At 32.5% G+C, this 22,970-nt stretch overlaps 3 protein-coding genes across 3 annotated transcripts; all 3 read left to right on the top strand.

Moving 5' to 3' along the window:
- LOC18603150 (FHA domain-containing protein At4g14490) lies at positions 1,110-3,975 on the top strand. The gene is made up of 2 exons (XM_018119506.1): positions 1,110-2,442; positions 3,543-3,975. Exon 1 carries the CDS (start codon positions 1,214-1,216, stop codon positions 2,438-2,440), a length of 1,227 nt encoding a protein of 408 aa, XP_017974995.1. The 5' UTR covers positions 1,110-1,213; the 3' UTR covers positions 2,441-2,442; positions 3,543-3,975.
- LOC18603151 (cellulose synthase-like protein G2) lies at positions 4,702-8,194 on the top strand. Its single transcript, XM_007034964.2, has 8 exons — positions 4,702-5,381; positions 5,506-5,610; positions 6,035-6,163; positions 6,249-6,461; positions 6,572-6,671; positions 6,776-6,954; positions 7,064-7,414; positions 7,498-8,194. Exons 1-8 carry the CDS (start codon positions 4,770-4,772, stop codon positions 8,053-8,055), a joined length of 2,247 nt encoding a protein of 748 aa, XP_007035026.2. The 5' UTR covers positions 4,702-4,769; the 3' UTR covers positions 8,056-8,194.
- Positions 11,719-16,342, top strand: LOC18603152 (cellulose synthase-like protein G2). The gene is made up of 8 exons (XM_007034965.2): positions 11,719-12,379; positions 12,651-12,764; positions 13,819-13,947; positions 14,084-14,296; positions 14,437-14,536; positions 14,852-15,030; positions 15,136-15,486; positions 15,647-16,342. The coding sequence occupies exons 1-8, from the start codon at positions 11,774-11,776 to the stop codon at positions 16,196-16,198; spliced, it is 2,244 nt and encodes a 747-aa protein (XP_007035027.2). The 5' UTR covers positions 11,719-11,773; the 3' UTR covers positions 16,199-16,342.

The raw sequence follows: 22,970 nt of genomic DNA on the forward strand, positions 1-22,970 counted from the left end.
TTTTAAAATGATTATTTTTTAAGAGTTTTTTACAAAATCCTATTTTACTTAACTTCTACTTTTAAACAGTAGATAAACTAAAAATAAATCAAGCCAAACGAATACTAAGTAATGCTTGCCATAGTCAATACAATTTTAATTGACTCTACAGTTTGCTTTGCATTCCATCTTTGCTAACTCATATTAGTATTTTATTTCCAATTTCAATAAACATGCTACTTAAAAAGACTTTAATTATTCTAATCTTACTTACATTTTAATTATTTCAGTCTAATATGCGACATCCCATCTCAAGATTTAAGTTAATTATAATTAACGATTTAAATTTTAAATTTTTACGGGTCATATTCAGAAAGTTATTAGATCAATGATGTTATGTGTCTTTTCGGTAAAAATTTCTATATTACACAAGTTAAAACTTGATCATAGACAGTGAGTCTTGATTACATGATTTAAGTTGTTAAAAAATACTAAATGCTGACAATACACTTCTATATTGTGCTACCTTATTATAAAAGTAAATTTAAGAAATTATTTTTATCTTATATATATTTTAAAATATTAATACTTAGTTTTAAATTTTTAAAACTTTAAAATTTAATTTTATAACAATATGACATTATTTGTATAGAAATTATATATTATCAGTGTATAAAATATAAATTCATATTTTTATATAAATAAAATTCATAATATTAAAAGATGAAAGCCTTATTGTTAAATCTTCAAATCTTCTTAAAAATATTTCAAATTACTAGTAATTCCAATTTATATTATATGCTTCATGACATTACCGAAATGCATTTAAATGAAAATATTTAATGTACCAAATTAAATGAAGGTAAGTATGACTTACAGGATTTTTACTGAATAAAATTCTATTAAATCATAATTTTATTATATTTACAAAATATTATTGAATTTTACAATTTAAATTAATTTAGTTATAGATATGAACAATCTAATTTATTTTTTTCATCATCTATATATTAAGTTAATTTTTTAATCCTATGAGTTATTTACACTTTAACCAGTGCCTCGACCGGGTCCACACCCAAACGGGATAACTTGGGGGGAGGAGATAAAAGGAAATTAAAAAATATAGACCGCCTAAACCCAATTCAAATTATACGGCCAAAAGAAAAAACCCGATTCAAATTCTTTCAAAACACTTTTCCTTCTCACTCTCAATTGCTCTCGCCGGAGCCCCAAAATGGATCCATTGCCGATTACTCTAATAATGGTTCAGGGCCCACGAAAAGGGGAAACAATAGGATTCCCACCCGGATCCACCATCCGGATCGGGAGGGTGATGCGCGGCAACAACGTCCCGATCAAAGATGCCGGCGTTTCTTCGAAGCATCTCACAATTGAATCTGAATCGGGAAAATGGATCCTCCGAGATCTCGGGTCCTCTAACGGCACGGCTCTTAATTCCATTGTGCTCCCAGCCGAAACTCCATTTGATCTCCACGACGGCGATACGTTGAAGCTGGGAGAGACTACGTCGATCCTGATCAAGATTGACGGCGGCGGAGAGGAGGTGGCGGAGAGCAGGAGGAGGAACCCGCCAAGGAGAGGTAAGGCTATGAAGAGCGAGACGGAGAGTTTTAATAAAGAATTGGAAAAGTTAGAAAAGAAAGAAAATGTTAGGGTTGCGAGGAATAAGAAGAATGAAGATTCCGTGAATTGCGGGTTAGTTATCCAGAAGGTTCCAGAAAAGCAGGAAATTGAGGCCAAAAAAGGGAGAGGCCGCCTCCGGGGGAGGAAAAAGAATCAGCAGGAAGAAAATTTAGATGAAAAAGAAACAAACTTGATCGAAAAAGATGGAACTATTCACATAAAAGATGGAGTGGATGAAGAGGAGGAGTCGAGTTCGTTGCAAAACAAGGATATTAATGCAAGAAAAGATGAGGAGAAAGTGGAGGATTCGAAGAATGGGGTTAAGGAGAGTTGTGATGAAGGGATAGATGTGAATTTGGAGAAGATGACATTAAGGAGAGTTCCGGAAAACCAGGAAATTGAGGTAAAAAAAGGGAGAGGCTGCAATCGGGGGAGGAAAAAGAATCAGCAGGAAGAGAAATTAGAGGAAAAAGAAGCAAACTTGATAGAAAAAGATGGAATTATTAACATAAAAGATAAAGTGGATGAGGAGGAGGAGCCAAGTTCGATGCCAAACGAGGATATTAATGTAAGAAAAGATGAAGAGAAAGTGGAAGATTTGAAGAATGAGGTTAAGGAGAGTTGTGATGGAAGGGTGGAGGTGGATTTGGAGAAGATGACATTAGGGGAGTGGTTTGATTACTTGGAGGTTCATTTGCCTAAGCAGATAATTGAGGCAACAGAGCTGATGATTGAGGGTATGAGGAAGAAAGCTGAGAGGGTTCGCGAGTATATGGCGGAGCAGAAGAAGGAGAAGGGTAACGTTGCTGTGGGGTAAAGGTAGGTATCAAGCACTTTGCTTTGTGGTGATTAGTGACTTAAACAAATGTGCTTAATTGTTTTACTGTTGAAGTTTGAATTTTTTGCTGATATATATTTTTTCAATATGGTTTTGAATGTATATATTTCTGCTGCATGCATTTCTCAGTGTCAGAAACTTTGAGATGATTCTGACAGAAATGTGGGTTGTTGTATGTTCCTAGAGCAGAGCCTTAGTAAACAAACAGAAATATTGTCCTGATGATTTGATTAGATAGTGTGATAATGGTAAACTTTTATCAAGTAAGCTGACAGTTTGTCTACACAATGATTGCATAGCTTTATATTTAGTTTGATGACATTGATTTTGTCACATTACTCTTCGTATCAAGAATCAAGATGATTGCTTTATGGCGATTTTCAACCAAGCTTCCTGCAGCCATGAAACTGTGATATTCTGTGGCCTCTATGGAATGCTGTTGCCTGTGTCATTTTACTTTTAAAAACTGTCAAATGTAGCTACTTTGATGTATGCCAAGTAGGTAGTGAGTGTTAATGCTTGAATTGTCTGTGCTCTTATAAAGTATTAGTGTGAATCAAAGTCACTTTGTTCTTTAGGATATGTGTTGCTTAAGTCGCATCTATTTTTGAGTAATACTGATTTTAGAGCTTGGTGTTTGGTAAGTTCTTCTCTCTGAATGAATGGATTATGGCTTCTAAGAGAAAATTGAAACTTTCTATATGATATCATAAGCCATAATGAAGTTCTTTATGTCTAGTACAAGGCGTGGTGATATATGCTACCCCATGGCTTCCTTTATAAAGAAAGGAAATCCCAAGGCTTCCTCAACATATTCCTTGACAATCTTTAGTATTTTAAAGTTATTATTGGACTTGTAATCAGCTGAAGCTTTCCACAATGGCAACAAAATTGGATGAAAATCCTTAGCATTCCTTTATGTTTGCTGCTTCATTCACCAGTATTTCTTCTAGAGAGTGGGATTGTTTGTTTTAGTAATTGCACCTGCTGGTTACTTTAGAAATGATTTAATGATTTATTTTGCGTTTGTCATATCTTCTTACAAGTTCTCTTTGTTTCTTTGTGTTTTGTTATTTTTCAGAGTACTTGTAAGTGTTATGTGGCTCTGTTCCTGACTTTTAGAAGATAGGCCCCTGATGAAATTGTCTCGGAATTCTCCGCTGGACTGCACATTACATTATGAAGCCACTGAGTACATAGAGCTAATGACTAGATGATTTTGGTAACTGCTTTACTTTCAACCTGGAAATGTGCTAACTGACAGGTTGTTACTACACTAAATTCTGGGAAATTATAGGTTCTAAATGAAACCTCTTCCAAAAAGAAAAGGTTACTTGACATCCATTAAAAATTGTAAAATTTAACCTAGTAGAGATTTAGTGTTGCAATCCTTGAAACATGTATGTCATTTCGTGACCCTGAGGTCAAATATACAGTAAAGGGAGCACATTATGTATATGTATGGATTATAATATTTTGTAATATTGATTGTCAATATATTTGTATTCTGAGAACTTTGATCCCATTTCATATATTTGCTGGTATAGTTACAGTTCAAGAAATTTGATACTATGCCCCTATATGTAAATTATATACTTTGTAGAGAAAAATGCCCGTTGACTACAATAGAAAGTTTGATAGGTTGGTCAAAACTGGATTTGATGGGACTTGGGTGCCAAGCTACCCCAATCGACCACCAAAAAATTAACAGTGAAAGAGGGGCGAGAAATTTCTCCTTAAAATTTTAGATATGCACCAATTGAGCTGATATATGATGTTATATGACTTCTGCCTATCATAATCCAGGCTTGGCAGCTTCCTTTTGCTAGCCCATAGAAAACATGAGGCCCTTTACTTTTCATTCTTGGCGTGCCTGTAAAAATCACAAGAGTCCTCCATCTTGTAAAAACTTGTAAATATCTCGTCAACCTTACTTGGAAGATTACGTTTCCAATATAAACTTGTAAAGATAGAGGTTAGAATTTTCAAAAGATTGATATATTTACTTAAAACAAATGAATTTTCTTCATGTCAATATCTAGTCAACTTAGGAGCCCACCAAAGTTTACTAAGTTGTTGACTGGTAATGCTATCAGTATCGCTTTCTGTTCCAGATACTTTTAATGAAGTCTCCTAGGACACGTTTGCAAGAAATATCTTTATTGCTTTTCTCTTTCGTGACTTTCTCCCCACGCATGTCTCACTTTTGATTAGTTATATATATATATTCGAAGGGAAGGTGATAATTTCACTATTGAACTGACAACAAGCAGATCAACTGGAGGAGCAAAGGGGGCTGAGAAAAGCCATGGCGAGCTCAAGCTCTCTTCCTCTCCATCTCTGCCATGTCCACAAGTTCACAATGATCATCAACAGATCACACGCACTCCTCCATTCAATCGCCATAGCTTTCTTGATATACTACAGGGTTTCTTTTCTTTTCCAAGAATCTAGAGCCAGAACCACGCCCATTATACCATGGCTTGTAGTTTTTGCTTCCGAGTTGCTTCTTTCTTTCATATGGCTCCTTGGAAGAGCTTATGCTTGGCGTCCTGTTTCTCGGACTGTATTTCCCGAGAGGTTGCCAAATGACAACAAACTTCCAGCCATTGATGTTTTTATTTGCACCACGAACCCAGATAAGGAGCCCACGGTTGGGGTTATGAATACTTTGTTATCAGCTATGGCTCTTGATTATCCACCAGATAAGCTTCACGTGTATCTTTCAGATGATGGTGGCTATCCTACAACTTTACGGGGTATGAGGGAAGCATGGAAATTTGCAAGGTGGTGGCTTCCATTTTGCAGGAGGTATGATATCAAGACAAGATGCCCTGAGGCTTATTTAAATTCAAGAGCTGAGAGTGACCATGCTGACTCTAAAAGTTCCGAGTTCATGGCAGAAAGGCAAAAAATTAAGGTTTGCTGACAACTCATGGCTTCTACTTTTACAACTCAATTTGAACTTGGGGCCTCCTTTTTGAAAAGCCTATTGTCTTATCTGCCACGAAAATGATGGTTGATTCAAGTGGTTTTTGGCGCAGGAACAATATGAATTGTTCAAGGAACGTGTAATGAGATCTGGAGAAGATAGTAAACTCATTGGCAGAGGTGTCCACACTGCTCGCGATCACCCTTCTTGGATTGAGGTATCTTTGTTCCACCTGTACATATGCTATAGCATGAGTGGCTTTAATGACTAAAGACTTCAAGCACAGAATGAAAATGGCAGAAAAAAGAGTATCATTCTCTCTAGATAAGGAAATGCTAAGGAAAGATGTGGCTGCTACGTATTGCACCTCAATCTCATGTAATGTAATCCAATCAAGGCTGCCCAAATGATTAGTTCCCCTCTTTAACTTTAAGGGGTGGCTTCTGCTTGACTGGGATTAAAATCAACCCTTAGTGTAGATCAATGCCAATGACATGAGTGAGCACTCAAATCTAGGTAGGCTGCAGGGGGTAACCAGTAGCACTTTTTCTTCTAGAGCATGGAAGTCTAAAGAAAGAATAATTATACCAAGAGAAGAAGTTGTTCACAAATAGTATGAGAAGTTGTCAAAATTTATGCAGGTCATACAGGAACATTCCAAAGAGGGATTGCAGGAAGACCAAATTAAGATGCCTCTCCTTGTCTATGTTTCTCGTGAGAAAAGGACTTCTCATTCCCACCATTTCAAGGCTGGAGCCGTCAATGTCCTTGTATTTACTCTTTCTCTCGATACATATATATGACATCTTCCTTTCTATATGCATGTTTGTGAACGACTTGTTTTTAAACTTGCAGCTTAGGGTCTCTGCAGTGTTGAGCAACTCCCCTTACATTCTGATGCTTGACTGTGACATGTATTGCAATGACCCAACCTCGGCTAGGCAAGCAATGTGTTTCCACTTTGATCCTCAGATGTCTTCCTCTCTTGCATTTGTTCAGTTCCCTCAGACATTCCATGACATAAGTAAAAATGATATCTATGACAGTGAGGTCCGGTCAGCATACACGGTATGAGAGTTGAAATTTTGGATGTTCTGTTTAGAGCTTTGTCATTGAGGCCTTAACTGAAACAAAATCTAGATTGAACTTAAAGACAATTTGATGTTGAACAATTGCAGATAATGTGGCCTGGCTTGGATGGATTGAGAGGACCAGTCCTGTCTGGCACCAATTTTTACATTAAAAGGGAGGCATTATGCGGCAATTCAATTCAAAAAGGTTGGCTTGCTCGTCAAACATCTAGCTTCATTATATTCTTTTCTTGTTATCCCTCTTTATATTCATGAAACATTGAATGAATATTTCTTTTGCAAACCTAACAGGTTTCGACCTTAGAGAACTTAAGAATTCCTTCGGCCCTTCCAATGAGTTCATTAAATCCCTTCGTCAAGACTATAAGCCTAATGTCAACAATGATGGGGAATTTTCAAACATGTTTCTGGAGGAGGCCAAAGTTTTATCCTCTTGCTCCTATGAAGATAATACAGCATGGGGTAAAGAGGCAAGTATATTACTACACTGATCACAAAGAAGAAATGATAATCCTTTATTTGTATTCAATGATTGTTAACATTGACAGGAGGTAAAATTAAAATTTCTTTGTTATCCAGGTAGGTTTTCTGTATGATGCAGTAGCAGAAGATTACCTTACAGGGTTTACTTTACAATGCAAGGGCTGGATATCAGCTTATGTTGCTCCATCAAGGCCCCAGTTCTTAGGAACTTCTACCACAAATTTAAATGACCTATTGACTCAAGGTGTAAGATGGGGGTCAGGGTTGGTTGACGTAGCTATCTCAAGGTTTTGCCCTCTCTTATACGGACCACCAAGGACATCTTTCCTTCACAGCATGTGCTATGCGGAGCTGTCTCTGTTCCCTCTCCTTTACTGCCTGCCTCTTTGGTGCTTTGCCACTATCCCCCAAATTTGTCTGCTGAATGGCATTCCTTTGTACCCGGAGGTAAGGTGTAAAGCAAAAGAAAAGACATTGCATCAAATGACTTCCCTTGGGCTAATATGTTCCCTCTTTCTTTTGTCTCACAGGTTTCAGATCCATATTTTAGTGTATTCTTGTTCATATTCGTATCAGCCCTTTCAAAGCATTTACATGAGGTTCTCATAACTGGAAGACCAATTCGTAAATGGGTCAATGAACAGAGGATATGGATGATAAAATCAGTTACATGCCATTTATATGGAAGCTTGGATGCCATATTGAAAAAGCTCGGCCTGAGGGAAGCCAGTTTCTTGACCACCAATAAAGTCGCGGACGACGAACAAATCAAGCTATACCAGGAAGGTAAATTTGATTTCAGAGCATCAACCATTTTTCTTGCTCCATTGGTTACAATAATACTAGTGAACATGGCCTCATTTGCTGGGGGAGTTGTTAGAACCATGGTCGTGGGAGATTGGAAGGAGATGTTTGGACAAGTTTTCCTCTCGTTTTACATCATAGTCATGAATTATGGCATTATTGAAGGGATGATAGTGAGGAAGGACAAGGGTCGCATTCCTCATTCTGTCATTGGGTTATGTGTTGCATTTTCATTGATTTTATTGTCATTGGGATCTCTCATCATTACTTGGACTTTATTGTGAGCTTAACATGATGTGTAGGTTATGTTAATTAGGTAAATGTCGCCTAATTATTTGTACTTCTATTCAACACCATCTTAATTAATCAAACTTTTTATGCTTAACAGTGCTAATTAAGGTGGAGTTAGCACTTAAAAAGGTTCCTTCTCTACCTTTCATTTAATTTCATGTTGATCTTGTTCTAGTCGTTTTGATAATTAAAATAATAATAAATTTTACGTTCATGAATTATAATAAAATAGTAATTAAAATTTGACATAATATCTAAAAATGTTTGTGAATTATTAAAGAAAATTTAAATAAATTCTTATATTTTTATTACGTTTAATCAAGTTCATATTTATTTATTTTAAATTATATAAAATTATATAATTAATAGTTGATTAATTATTGTTAATTAAAATAATAAATGTGATTTTATAATCTTGTGGTGCTGATGCAAGATGTTAACTTGTTATAAGGGTGATGTTGTATATTGATATGATTATGTGATAAACTCACCTTATGACAATTCAATGCCACATCAACTTTGACTAATGGTAATGACTTCATAAAAACTTATTTAATTCAAAACAAAATATAAAATTTTAAATTTAATAAAAAAAATACTTATTTAATTTTTTTAATAATTTACAAATTTTGTTTAATTATTATATCTTAAAATATTATATTCAAAGTTAACAATATATATATATATATAACTTCTTTATTAATTCAATAAAGCTCTTTTATATAACTCATCATTAAATTTTCAGGGTTAGAGTTATACTATATGAATATACATGTGATAAAAACATACATATGTTATAGTTAAACTAACACATGGCAAGAAACAAGTGTACAGCACATGCAAGGACGGATTCCAAAAACTAATTTAACAAAAAAAGAAAAGAAAGAAATAAAGAAAGGAGATGGAATTGCATTAGCATAATACTCAAATAAACTCATAAATTATTTAAAAAAATTTAAATAAATCTTTATTCTTTTATTGCATTCAATCAAATCTCTATATTTTTATTTTGAGTTAAATAATCTCTTATAACTAATGATTAATTAATTACCATTAATTAAAATATCACTTGTCATTTTATATTTATATGGCATTGACATGATATTGTATGGAGAGTGAAAAATGTCACATGATCATATTATCATATTAAATTAGTATATTACATCGTTATTAATTATGATATGTAAATATATTACATTATCATTAATTATGATATGTTAATATGCCACGTCAGTGCCATATGACATATAAAATGACAAATAACATTTTGACTAAGTCAATTATTAACCATAAGAGTTTATTTGATTCAAAATAAAAATATAATTGAGGACTTACTTAATTTAAAATAAAAATATAAAAATTTAATTAAATGTAATAAAATATAAAAATTAATTTAAAATTTTTTAAATAATTTAATTTTTTTTTGAAAATATTATATCAATTGCATTCATTTCAATTCTGCACCTTGCCTTTAAATGCTGTAACAAGAAAGTTGTACTACTGGTTTTGTCGGGAGTTATTTTGGTTTGCAAATAATTCAAATTTGTGCAAGCGGCAGAAAATCAGTGAATCATCACCCACATGGGCCTCCAACCATTTAATGCAAAGGATGGAGACTTCTCTTCTGCTTTTAACGGGCTACCCAACCTGTTCGCTTTGCAAATCTTCGCCTAATCTCTAGAGAATGCACGGCATTTGCCATTTGATAGTACAATACAAATTTATTATAAGCAAATAAACTTATTAAGTGTAATAATATAAATAAAGTTTATTATAAGTTATCGCAATGCTTATGTATAAATTAAATGTATGTATATATAATATATTACTTATTATATATATATATTATATATATATATATAGATGAAATTAATGACATAACTTATATATTATAACGTTTTATATCAAAGTTTGTATAAAATGTTTTATATCAAATTTTGTATAAATAATATGTTATAAATCAAAGGTGATAACTAATAAAGTTATTAAGTATAATCATATAAATAAATATTATAAATTATAGTAATGCTTACGTATAAATTAAATATATATAATACTTATACAATTCTATATATTTATAACATTTTATATTATGAACCATTATCAAGGTGTAATAATTACAACAAATTAGTATGTAGGATATTTACTATTATATATTATAATGTTAACATATAAGTTATATCATTTAGAATATATAACTTGTAATTTCATATTAATACAGATTTATAAATAAGTATATAACTAAAATTAATATATTTATGAATGATATATAATACATAANTAATTTCATATTAATATAGATTTATAATAAATTATAATATAACTAATATTAAATTATTATGATTATAATTTGTATACATACGTATAATACCTTAATATATTTTAAATATATTATTAATTCAGTTTACTATCAATTCTTCTTAATATATAAAAAAATTACATATATATATAATTAGTTTAGTTTTTTGAGTGAATTGGTTCAAAAATTTTAAAACCAAGAACTGATTAAAAAATTAATTGGACCAATTGATGTAATGAATTAATTAGACCGAATTGTTTTACCCAAATCGTATTTGATTTGAATAAGTAATTGATCTGAATTGATTTTGCTTCACTCTTATTTACTATTGTTGATTGAACAGTGAATATTTGTGTGGCTAACTATCTCACAAAAACTGATTAATACAAGTGAAAATGATTTTCCACATTTGTAGCATTTTAGGAAAAACGACTAGTTCGCAAATGTTTTCTTTTTCTTTGTTGATTAAGCTTGAGCTTCGCGCTTTAACTTGTCTGCATTCATTGAGGTTAAAATTGTGACCTCACCAGAAGACATTCGTGAGCAAATGGACAAACATGTACCTATTGTCAGTCATTGCTAGGTTTCTGTAGTCAATATTAGATTTAAATAGGACAAACACTCTCAACGTCCTAGTCAACAGTCAACTTACGTTTCTGTTACACATAATAATTACAATCAATATTAGTTCAACATATAAAAATGTGACGCATCAACATTTTAAAATATGTGGATGAGTTTAACTACTGTTTATTTATCTAATTTGGCAGAGTATAATTAATTAATTTGTAAACTCATAATTCTTGATTGTAATAGTTTTTATTGATACGTCGTATTTTAATTGGTTTGACTTATAATTATGTGATAAGGAAGTGTTTACATATAATTTTTTTTGGATTTTCAATTATTATCATAGAGAAGGTTGTAGCTCTTAAATGAATTTATTTTTGTGAAATGTTAATCTCTTTAAAATTATTGTTATTTTTTTTCTGGGTAGGGTCCAACATTTTCTACTCTATTTAGGAGTGACGGTTTAAATTTGTGCTCATCTTTAATGGGTACAATTTTAACATTTTACTTTCTAATTTGATTAAAAAATGATAACAAAAGTAAAATATTCTTTTATTTTCTAACATTATATTCGTTTTATCATTAATTTTGATTATTTTTAACTAAATTAATAGATACGATAGTAAAATTATTCTCGTTCAAAGATGAATATTAAATTTGATTCACCACTTTAAGTAGAACGATAAATTTGGATATTACCTCTTATTTGCTTTTTTTTTTAAATTTCAACTATTTTTAAATAAAAAAATGAATATATTTATTATCGAGTCATGTACATAGGAGAACTCTCTTTATTTATTTGATTCTGGGGCTAAAGCAAATCAAGCAGCAAGCAAGGACCCATGGAGAAGTCTCTTCCTCTCCATCTCTGCCACGTCCACAATTTCTCCATAATCATCAACAGGTTACACGCACTCCTCCATTCAATAGCAGTAGCTTTGTTGATATACTACAGGGCGTCTTTCCTTTTCCAAGAATCCAAGAACAGAACCGTACCGACACTACCATGGCTTCTAGTCTTTGCCTCCGAATTGCTTCTCTCTTTGGCCTGGCTCCTCAGACAAGCTTATGGTTGGCGTCCTGTTTCTCGGACCGTATTTCCAGAGAGGTTGCCAAGTGACGACAAGCTTCCAGCCATTGATGTGTTTATTTGCACTGCGGATCCCAACAAGGAGCCCACCGTAGAGGTTATGAACACTGTGATATCAGCTATGGCGCTTGATTATCCACCAGAAAAGCTTCATGTGTTTCTCTCTGACGATGGTGGTTCCGACATAACTTTGCGTGGTACGAAGGAGGCTTGGAACTTCGCAAGGTCGTGGGTTCCATTTTGTAGGAGGTATGATATCAAGACTAGTTGCCCTGAGGCTTATTTTTCATGTTCCGAAGATGATGACCATGGCGACTTTAAGAGTTCTGAATTCAAAGCAGAGAGGCAAAAGATTGAGGTAATTTGATTATAATTTGAGGCAACTACTATATATTTATCTTTCTGAAAATGAAATCCGTTAAATATAAATACAAGATCGAATATAATTTTTATAAATAGTTATTGATAGATAATAAATCAAATATAAGTTTTACTATATCTTACATTATTAAATTTGTTTTTTCTATATACTTTAAAAATATTTTGTCTTGTGTCATTTATAATGAATCAACCGATAAGTATAACTTTGAAACATAAATGATAAATATGAAGTGATCTTTTGTGTTAAGCAAAAATATGAGATGTCCAAGGAACGGGTAAGGAGGGTACGAGAAGAACACAGCAAGTCGGCGGAGGTAGCTGCTACCGTTAGCAATAGTCGTGATCACCCTTCTGTCATTGAGGTATCTACCCACAGTCGCATGACTACATTTCTCATTACATGGGAACATATCCCCATTTCATTAGTTAATAACTCCAATGCTAGCTACATGTTTTTTCTTTACACTCAAAACATACACTTAATTAATTTATTAATAATTCTTAAGAAAAAGACATTAATTTATTAATCACTATTTGAGATGGTAAGACAATTGAAAATAAAGTGTTTGGTCGATGGGTTTCTTTGGTACATTGACATATATATATATATATATATATATATATATATATATATCTATTTATAGCAATTATTGACAAAGATTAGACCAATTCGATAAAATTTTTTTTCTTAACCCGTTACATTATAGATTTTTACAAAAGTAGTATTACGTCAATTTTCTTCTTAAATTTAGTCAAAAATTAAAATTAAATAAAGACTCAAACGAGTAAGTGAAATATTGATATCTTATAATTTATTTTATGATTTTAGATTATTCAAAATTGCATATAAACAAGAAATATTTACTATTAAAACAAGTACTTAGGTTGCCTCGCATATACTCCAAATCTCTTCTAAGTGATTTCAGTCGTACATTGCTGACATTAAAAAATTACTTGCCGGTTGGTTGGTTGACAAATTAAAAGAGAAAGTAACGTCACACATAAATTTTCTTTGTTGAATTAGTGCCACATATAGGATTAATGGTAAAGTACCCTACAGTCCATATTTGTCCAAAGTGATGATTTGACAAAAAAAAAAAAAACAACGAATTTAACTTTTATTTTGATTAAATATGTCCCTCTTTTATTTTTATCAAATAATGTATATTTACAAATTTTTTCTAAAGTTATATATGTAATTACAAATTAATATCACTCTCAAACGTTTGCTCTAATTAATTACAAGCACTTAATTTGTTATAAACCTGACATATTAATCTCTGTCATCATCACTATCCCTCTCATAGATAATTGAAAACTAAGTAGACCCAAAAAATTGGATTAGATCAAAACAAAAAAAAAAGTAGTTGATCGTAAGAAAATATATAAATGTAATATCATCAATTCATTTTGTAGGTTATACGAGACAATTCCAATGAGGAATTGCAAGAAGACCAAGTTAAAATGCCTCTCCTTGTTTATGTATCTCGTGAGAAAAGGCCTTCTCATCGTCATAATTTCAAGGCTGGAGCCCTCAATGTCCTTGTGTGTACATTACTCTCTCTTCTCACACAGTAGCACTATTCCCCCACATGTTCTTGTATATATATATATATATATATGTATATATGTATGTATGTATTTTCTGCTAACAAGTGGGTTATCTTACTGCCGTTGGCAGCTTCGGGTCTCGGGGATGATGAGCAATTCTCCTTACATTCTGGTGCTTGACTGTGACATGTACTGCAATGACCCAACTTCTGCTAGGCAATCAATGTGTTATCATTTTGATCCTGAGATATCTCCCTCTCTAGCATTTGTACAGTTCCCTCAAAAATTTCGGAACATTAGCAAAGACGATATTTACGACAGCGAAATCCGAGCTGCATTCAGGGTAGGTGATTTCAATTTTCTGCAAGATTAATTAGTTGTTAATGGCTTCAAAGAAAAAATATCTATATTTGGAGAAACAAATTAACCTTTTAATTAAGAATGAGCATTTAAAAATTGTTTTACTTTTCTCTCCGCCTTCAGATACTATGGCACGGTATGGATGGCCTGGAAGGGCCTGTTTTGTCTGGTACAAACTTTTACATAAAGAGGGAGGCATTATTGGGCAGTGTTACCCAAGAAGGTCGGTTAATTTGTTTGTGAATTATTATACTATGTTGTATCTAATTATAAAATTTTGCATGGGTTGGAATTCTTTAATACTCTTCTTTAAAAAGTCCCTTTTTGACTCTCTTTTGTTTAGAAAGCGAAATATTAGTTTTCTACATCAATTAATGTCATAAGCAAGATATTTACATACTTGACTTGCTGAATATTTAAACTCAACTCATTTAATATCAAGCTGAGATCAAAATTAAAAGAGATCTTAAGGACTCTAAGTTGAAAATTTTAATAACCATGACTCGCTAATGTGGAGTATGTGAAAATATAATTGCAGGTATAGACCTTATGGCACTTAAGAGATCTTTTGGTCCATCCAACGAGTTCATAAAAACCCTACGTCAAGACTATAAGCCTAGTTTCATCAATGATGGGGAATCTTCAAGCATGTTGCTGGAAGAGGCCAAAGTTTTAGCCTCTTGCTCCTACGAAAATCAGACAACATGGGGCACGAAGGCAAGTACATCAACCAGGAAAAGAAAATGAAATTTTGTTTCGGATTATAGTGACACAATAATATCATACCTATGATTTGTTGTCCTCCAATTCATATGTCTGCAGGTCGGTTTTATGTATTTTTGTGTTGTGGAAGATTACTTCACAAGCTTTACTTTACACTGCAAAGGCTGGAAATCTGTCTATCTTAATCCGCCAAGGCCCCAATTCTTGGGAACGTCTACCACAAATTTAAGTGACCTATTAATTCAGGGCACAAGATGGGCATCTGGATTGACTGAAGTTGCAATCTCAAGGTTTTGCCCTCTCATTTATGGACCATTAAGGATGTCTTTGCTTCACAGCTTGTGCTATGCAGAACTTGCATTTTGGCCTCTTCTCTTTTCCCTGCCTCTTTGGGGCTTTGCTCTTATCCCTCAACTCTGTCTAATCAATGGCATTCCTTTGTATCCAGAGGTAACGTGACATAAATTGAAAGGATGGTGTTTTAAAAGACAACTCACTTTTTTAGTGAGGAAACCATGGAAGTAAATGCTCTGAGTGCATTTCTTTTTATTATTGAACTCTTTGTTTACATGTTTTTAATCACTAATCTTTTCCTTTGCTTGTCTCACAGGTATCAGATCCATATTTCAGCATATTTTTGTTCATTTTCATATCAGCGCTTTCAAAAAATTTATACGAGATTTTTGCAACTGGTGGGCAAATTCGGACATGGACAAATGAACGGAGGATATGGATGATAAAATCAGTTACATCTGATTTTTATGGATGCGTGGATGCTATTCTGAGTAAGCTTGGTATGAGTGAAGCCAGTTTTTTGCCTACCAGTAAAGTCACTGATGATGAACAAGTTAAGCGATACGAAATGGGAGTGTTTGATTTCCAAGCGCCAACAATGCTTCTTGCTCCATTGGCTACAATAATTCTAGTGAACATTGCATCATTGGTTGGAGGTGTCGTTAGAATGGTGGCCATGGATAATGGAGATTGGAAAATGATGGTTGGTCAAATCTCTCTGTCATTTTACATATTAATTGCGAATTATGCAATTATTGAAGGGATGATAATCAGGAAGGACAAGGCTAGCATTCCATCATATGTTACTTTATTATCTGTTGTATTCTCAATGATAATTTTGTCAATCGGATCTATCGTTCTGTGTTAAATTATATTGAAATAAACTTATAAGTTGCATTTGGTAGTTTATTGGGAATTTGATTATTGATGATGTAATTGTTTGGTATGTGATTGTTGAAAGGATAATTTTATAGCATTTGGTATAAAATAAGAAAGTGATGATTGTATGGAATGTGATGTCATTATAGTGTTTGGTTGAAAGCACTTTACTAGAAACGTAATGTAAATTTACAAAGTTATAATTATATATGAAAATATAAAATTGAATAAACTTACTTTTTTAATATAATTTTTTAATTTTTCAACTTTATTTTTTAAAGTAATAAATAATAACATGATAAAAATAATATAATATTTGAATATTAATTATTTAAATATAAAAATATATGAAATTATTAAATATTTATTTTTACTAAATTAGTTAAAATTTAAAAAATTAAATTAATTAATTTAAATTATTTTATAAAATGATTAATCAAATAATTTAATTGATTTATATTAGAAGTGTAGCATGGCTACCTGTTCTTCAAGTTATATCTAAGTATTTAAGTTCTAGGTTGCCACACAATCCACCACTTTCTTTCTTTTTCTTTTCTTTATTTTTTTCTCTTAGTCCACTCTACTTTCCCTCTGTCATGGGAAAGTAACATTCACTCCCATCCAATAGGGAATCACTTTCTCTCCCGCTGTTGTAATCTTATTTCCATATAAAATTACATTCCCAACAACTTGACATATCAAACAGCATAAAATCTTTCTGATTAATTAAAATTCCTGTAAAATAATTCACTCTCCACATACCAAATGCTTCCAAAATTTTCTTTGGCATTTGGGCAATTGCATGCTGCTTTTTATTGAATCATTGAAACCTTCAAAAAAATGGGATTCATGGCATTTGAAATTATTATATAGAGTACTGATATCCTGTCTGGCCAATTAAAAACAATCAATAAAAGTTAGCCTTTGCCAACTCAACTTGAATTTTAGCCTATGATGTTATGGCATCTTTTCAGCTTTAAATTTGAACATTCTATGTAATTGATCAATAGCTAAATTGCAAGCTTTCGGGCTCTATTTTTATTGAATCATTTTTTTTGAATTTATCATTTGTAACAATTTTTTTATATCTAAAAAATTAAGATTGATTATGAAAATGGAATAGATGAGAATTTTTTTTAACAACATAATGTAGAACACTATCATCTACCACAAACCAGCAGTAAATCAATCACAAACCAGCAAGAAATCTCTCACAAAATAGCACCAAATCATTCACAAACCAATAGCTAATCAGCAAGAGATCAGCAACAAGATTAGCAGCATGTTTTGCAATATTTTCTGTAAAGAGACGTTTGTTTTTTCTCTTCCTCTCTTGTCTATTATCTCTCTCAACCTCTTTCTCTCCCTCTCCTTTCTATTCCTAAGCTTTTTCATGGTATTAGAGCAATTTCTGGGTGAATTTTAATTTTTTTCCCCTCTGTTTCAAAGTTGTTTCTTCTGCCTACTACCTTACTTGAGTTGTTTTTTCTGTCTACAATCTTACTTGAGCAGGTTGAGTCAAAATCTTCTATTTCTTATACTTCCTTTTTTGATTTTTTTTCTGTTATACTTATTCTTATTCTATCATCCTAATCTTATCCTAATTGCTCTTCTTATCTTATAATTCTGTCATTCTACTATTTGGTGATTTAATTATTCTTCCATTCTAGATTCCTTCTTAAATATCTAAATTCAAAATCAAATCAAAACTTTTAACTATTTGATAAACTTTTACCCAATCTCAATCTCTTTCTTTTATGAAATTTCACTATCATTACAATTTATTTTTTTTCTTTTTACTTATTGTTCTTACTATTACGTTACTATTACATTTTTTTTTTCTGAACTACTAATATCATTACACTTTTTACTATCAAGCCTTTTTTACTGTTTCTAAATTTCTTCTATCACTATATCTTTAATATTTTTTCTTTTTCTTGACCATTCTTAAATTACCTTACTAGCTATCTCTTCTCCCTCAATAGCCTCATCTATTAAATATCCATACTCTTCAATACTAAATGTAGGAAATTTTGTTTCTATCCATCTCAATCAAAAAAAAAAATTTCTTTCATGGAAAGCTCAGGTCATGGGATTAATTGAAAGCCAAGATATGCTTAGTTTTCTTGATGGTAAATATACCATTGTAGACACCTAAAATAAATAAATAAATAAATAATTTCCCATTTTTTCTGCAAACTTCATGTCTTATAAAAAATCTACCATAAGCTACCTAGCCACAAGGAACCAAAAAAATAAAAAAACCACAGATCAAAAGTCCTAAATCTACCAGCAGCAAGATCTAGCCACAAAAAAAAAAAATCAAAAAAGCAATCAGAAAAGAACCAAAAAAAGAGAGCTGAGAGATCAGTGTTTGAAAAGGGGGTTCGGGAAGTGGGTGAAAGGAAATGAATCGATCTATGTAGGTGTTTGGCCGGTGGTGAAAAAGAAAAAAAAAGGGAGTTTTGGTTGCCACCGTCGGTGAAGTGAAAGGAAAAGGGAGGTCTTGTGGTGGCCTGCGAGAAGAGAGAAAGTGGAGAGGCCAGCGAGAAGAGAGAAAGTGGAGAGGCCAACGGGTAGAGAGAAGGTGGAGAGGTCAGCGGGTAGAGAGAAGGTGGAGAGGTCGACGACTAGAGAGAGAAAATGAAAAATGAAAATGAATAGAAAAGGCTAAAAAGGGGTTTTTATACCTAGAGGCAGGGAAGCAAAACAGTGCCATTTTAGTGGAGTGGCAGAAGTTGGAAGGTCCAAGCCCAAACGGCGTCGTTTTGAGCAGCTCCACAAGCACCAAACAGTGCGTTTTGAACTCTGCTTTGTAGACCTTAGGAAGCAGGCCGGGTGTAACAGATTTGGGCTTTTGCGGGCTAGCAGGTTGGGCTAACTAGAGCCCAGTAAGGTATAATCCATCTTCTTTGGTTTGGACTTGGCTCAATTAACTTTGGATTGGCCCATTTGGTTAAATAAATTACATTTTATTATTATGATTTAAACCATATTAGGAAAAATCATTTATATATATATATATATATCATGAATGCTTATATTTAATATTACAAATAAAATAATAATAATAATAATAATAATAATTCATAATACAAATATATATATTTTAAAAAAATAAGAAAAATAAAAAAAATAAAAAAAATAATAAATAACATAATTGGAACAATTATTTGAGTATTACTACCTAAAAGGGGCAAAGAGTTGCCTTTTTCGGGTGGATGTTTTTCGGATGCGAAGTTCGAGACGGATTTTCACCGAAGCATCAGGATAAATCTGAACTCTAAACTTCAAAACCCGTTAAGTCAAATAGTCGTTGTTAAAAAATGATATATGTAAGAAAATGTTGTTGCATTCGAATTAATGTAATTAGTTAATGAGCTTAAATAAATATTACTAAATAAAGTTAATTTAATCATTTAAAAATTAATTAATTATTTATTTGATAAGCTTTGTAATCAAGTAAAAATTAACCAACAACGTTAAATAAAGGATATGGATTTAAATAAAAATAAAAATATATATATATATATATTAAAATAATAAATAATCTAAAAATTTTATTAAACATATAATTGGGTGAATTATAAATCACCTAAATCAATAAACGCGTGCATGTAGATATCATTATTTTATCCTGTCATAGCATGCCACATTTATCTTGCAAATGGTGCGGGAGTCCCGATGATGGGATTTCCCCGAGGAGCTTGTAGAGACGAGTTCTTCCGGGGATATCTCTAGGTGAGGAGAATTTCGAAACTTCACCAAAGCGTTAGGATGGTCTTCGAATAATTTTTCAATAAAAGATTACCGACTCCATCATTTAAAATAAACAAGTCATAACATCATTTTACGCTTGCATCATGTGCATACGTAAAACTAAAAAAAGAACTTAGTCAGTCAATTTAATAAAAATTTAATTAATAAGTAAGGATTAAATTAAAAGTAGGCTATATTAAGATAACTTAAGATTAAATGGTATCGTTCGCGGAATGGGTGCCACGGAGGTGCTAACCCTTCTCCGTGCGTAACCGCACTCCCGAACCCATCTCTAAAAACGTTGACCAGTTCTCGTTCTTTCGACGGACCTAAAATTAATTTAGGACTTCGTCGATTAGAATCAGATTAATAGGTGACCAATCACACCTAGATAAAAAAGATTGGTGGCGACTCCTAAACCATTTAATTTTCGCCCGTGTTTGGCGGTCGGGTTCCCGGACCCGCACGTTACAACAACCATGCCTGATCAAACTAGTCCAGAGTATATACTTTGGAAAAAATCAGATTCTCTTCTACGAGGTTGGATAACAGGTACATTATCTGAAGAAGTGCTCCGACTTGTTATTAGATTAGAAAAATCATTAGATGTATGGAATGCCTTAATGGATGCCTTTGCCCAAGAATCACAAGAAAGGGATTTTTATCTTTTACAAACTCTACAAATTCATAGAAAATATAATCTCTCCATTCCTGACTACATCAAAAAATTCAAAGCAATTTGTGATGACTTGGCTGCTATTGGAAAACCAGTAAGTGATCGAACCAAAGTGTTCCAATTGCTCAGGGGTCTTGGTCATGGATATGAGTCATTTGTAACAACTATGATGAAACCTCTTCTACCATCATTTTGTGAAATTGCTCTTTTACTTCAAGGACATGAGACAATGAAGTCTATCAACTTTCCTAAGAGTTTTGGTTCTTTAAATCAAAAAATGGCTTTTGTTAGCCAATGTTCTCAACGTCAATCTAATCAAAGGATCTTCAACAATAGATCTCAAGAACCATAAATTAGTTTTTCATCTCAAGGTAAAGGTTTTTCCCAATCTACTCATTCACATGTTAAGGATGGCATTCTAGGCATAAGATCCTTCACATCTACAACAAATGTCTCTACCAAGCAAGACCAAGACACTGAAGCCTGTTGTCAAATCTGCAACAAACCAAGGCATACCGCTCTTAATTGTTAGCAACGCTTCAATCAACTTTATCAACTTGGAATTCCTTCACAAGGTCTAACGGCCATTACTATATCAGATATTCAAGATGAAATCTAGCATCCAGACACTAGAGCCTTGTCTCATATGACTTCTGACATTGGTAAGCTAAATATTTTCAATTCATATCATGGACCTGACAAAATTATGGTAGGTAATGGACGCATACTAGATATTTCTCACATAGGATCTGCATCACTTAAAACTTGAAAAATAATCTACATTTACAAAATGTTCTTGTTGTCCCTCAAATTAAGAAAAAATTATTATCTGTCAGTCAATTAACCTCTAATTATCCTTACACTTGTAAATTCTCATATAATGGATTTGTGATAAAAAAAAAAGGAGACAAAACAGGTCATAGCAATAGGAATAGAAATGGAGGCCTTTATGCCCTGTAACCAAATAATAGTTCAACAACAACAGCATTGTTCTCCAATAGATTTTGAATTGCTTCAGCAAAAGTTTGGCATGCAAGGCTAGGACATCCTCAAATGATCATCATTGATATGCTCAAACATCAAAATTTAATCTCCAGTAAGACTAATTCTAGCAATGAAAAGAACATGTTTGCTCCAACTGTCAAATGGCCAAAGCATGTAGGCTGTCATTTGCATGTAGAAAGGATTTAAGTAAGAAACATCTTTCTGTCATTCATTGTGACTTATGGGGAAAAGCACCCATTGCTTCGTATCATTACTTTAATTGTTATGTTATTTTCTTTTATGAATGCACAAGGTTTACATGGTATTTTCCTTTGAAGAATAAATATGATTTTTTACAATGTTTTATTAAGTTTCATAAATATGTTGAAAACTAGTTTGAAAAAAAGATTAAAGTGTTTCTATCTCACAAAGACCAAGTTTAATGCCTATCTATCCAAGTTTGGCAGTAAACACCAAATGTCTTGTCCTCATACATCACCACAAAATAGGATTGCAGAAAGAAAGCTTAGGAACATAGCTAAATTAGGTTTAACTATGATGTTTCATGGAAGAATTCCCAAATACTTGTGATATGAGGCATTTGGAATTGCGGTTTGGTTGATTAATAGACAACCTTCTAGTATATTATAATGGAAGAGCCCTTATTAGCTTTTATACAATAGAAAACCTAATTATTCATCCTTAAGAGTCTTTTGTTGTCGTTGTTTCCCTAACTTAAAACCTTGCAACAAAACCAAACTTAACCCTCACTTCTTATCATGTGTATTTGTTGGATACAGTGAAGTATACAAAGGATATAAGTGTTATTATCCTTCAACAAAAAGAATATATATATCTCGACATGTGGTTTTTGATAAGGAAACTTATCATTTTCAAGAACCGACCAAGTTTTTCTCTAACAATCGGACTACTAATGAAGTTACTTCTTTTAGTGAATGGTCTACAGGTGCAGGTACTACAGACTTTATCACAGCCTCATCAACAATACCCTAGTTTAGATTTCTACCAATTGTTTATGAACAAAACCAACAAACTAGTTTTAAAAAAAAAACATGGAACCTTCTTCCTCTATCCAAGACAAACACTTAAACCAATCTCATCTTGAGTCTTCACCAAATACAATCCCATTATCCACTTTCATACAATCTGATCACACCTTGTCAACCACAAGTGAACATTTCAATCCACAACAATGCTTTCCTACCCATGATAGTCCTTTAGACGAACTTAACCATGAATTCTCTTCCATTGTCATACCATCTTCCTCAACACCACAAACTAATATTCTTCCTTCACTATCCAATTTTAACAAATCTCTCTC

This window comes from Theobroma cacao, chromosome 4, assembly GCF_000208745.1.
Source record: "Theobroma cacao cultivar B97-61/B2 chromosome 4, Criollo_cocoa_genome_V2, whole genome shotgun sequence".
Taxonomy (NCBI): domain Eukaryota; kingdom Viridiplantae; phylum Streptophyta; class Magnoliopsida; order Malvales; family Malvaceae; genus Theobroma; species Theobroma cacao.

Bases quoted from the DNA above. Each gene is read 5' to 3' on its own strand.
- LOC18603152 (XM_007034965.2), top strand. From the start codon at position 11,774: ATGGAGAAGTCTCTTCCTCTCCATCTCTGCCACGTCCACAATTTCTCC. The intron at 12,380-12,650 runs GTAATTTGATTA...TTTTGTGTTAAG, and splicing joins CAGAGAGGCAAAAGATTGAG to CAAAAATATGAGATGTCCAA. The intron at 13,948-14,083 runs GTGTGTACATTA...TGCCGTTGGCAG, and splicing joins CTGGAGCCCTCAATGTCCTT to CTTCGGGTCTCGGGGATGAT.
- LOC18603151 (XM_007034964.2), top strand. From the start codon at position 4,770: ATGGCGAGCTCAAGCTCTCTTCCTCTCCATCTCTGCCATGTCCACAAG. The intron at 6,164-6,248 runs GTATTTACTCTT...TTAAACTTGCAG, and splicing joins CTGGAGCCGTCAATGTCCTT to CTTAGGGTCTCTGCAGTGTT. The intron at 6,955-7,063 runs GCAAGTATATTA...TTTGTTATCCAG, and splicing joins ATACAGCATGGGGTAAAGAG to GTAGGTTTTCTGTATGATGC.
- LOC18603150 (XM_018119506.1), top strand. From the start codon at position 1,214: ATGGATCCATTGCCGATTACTCTAATAATGGTTCAGGGCCCACGAAAA.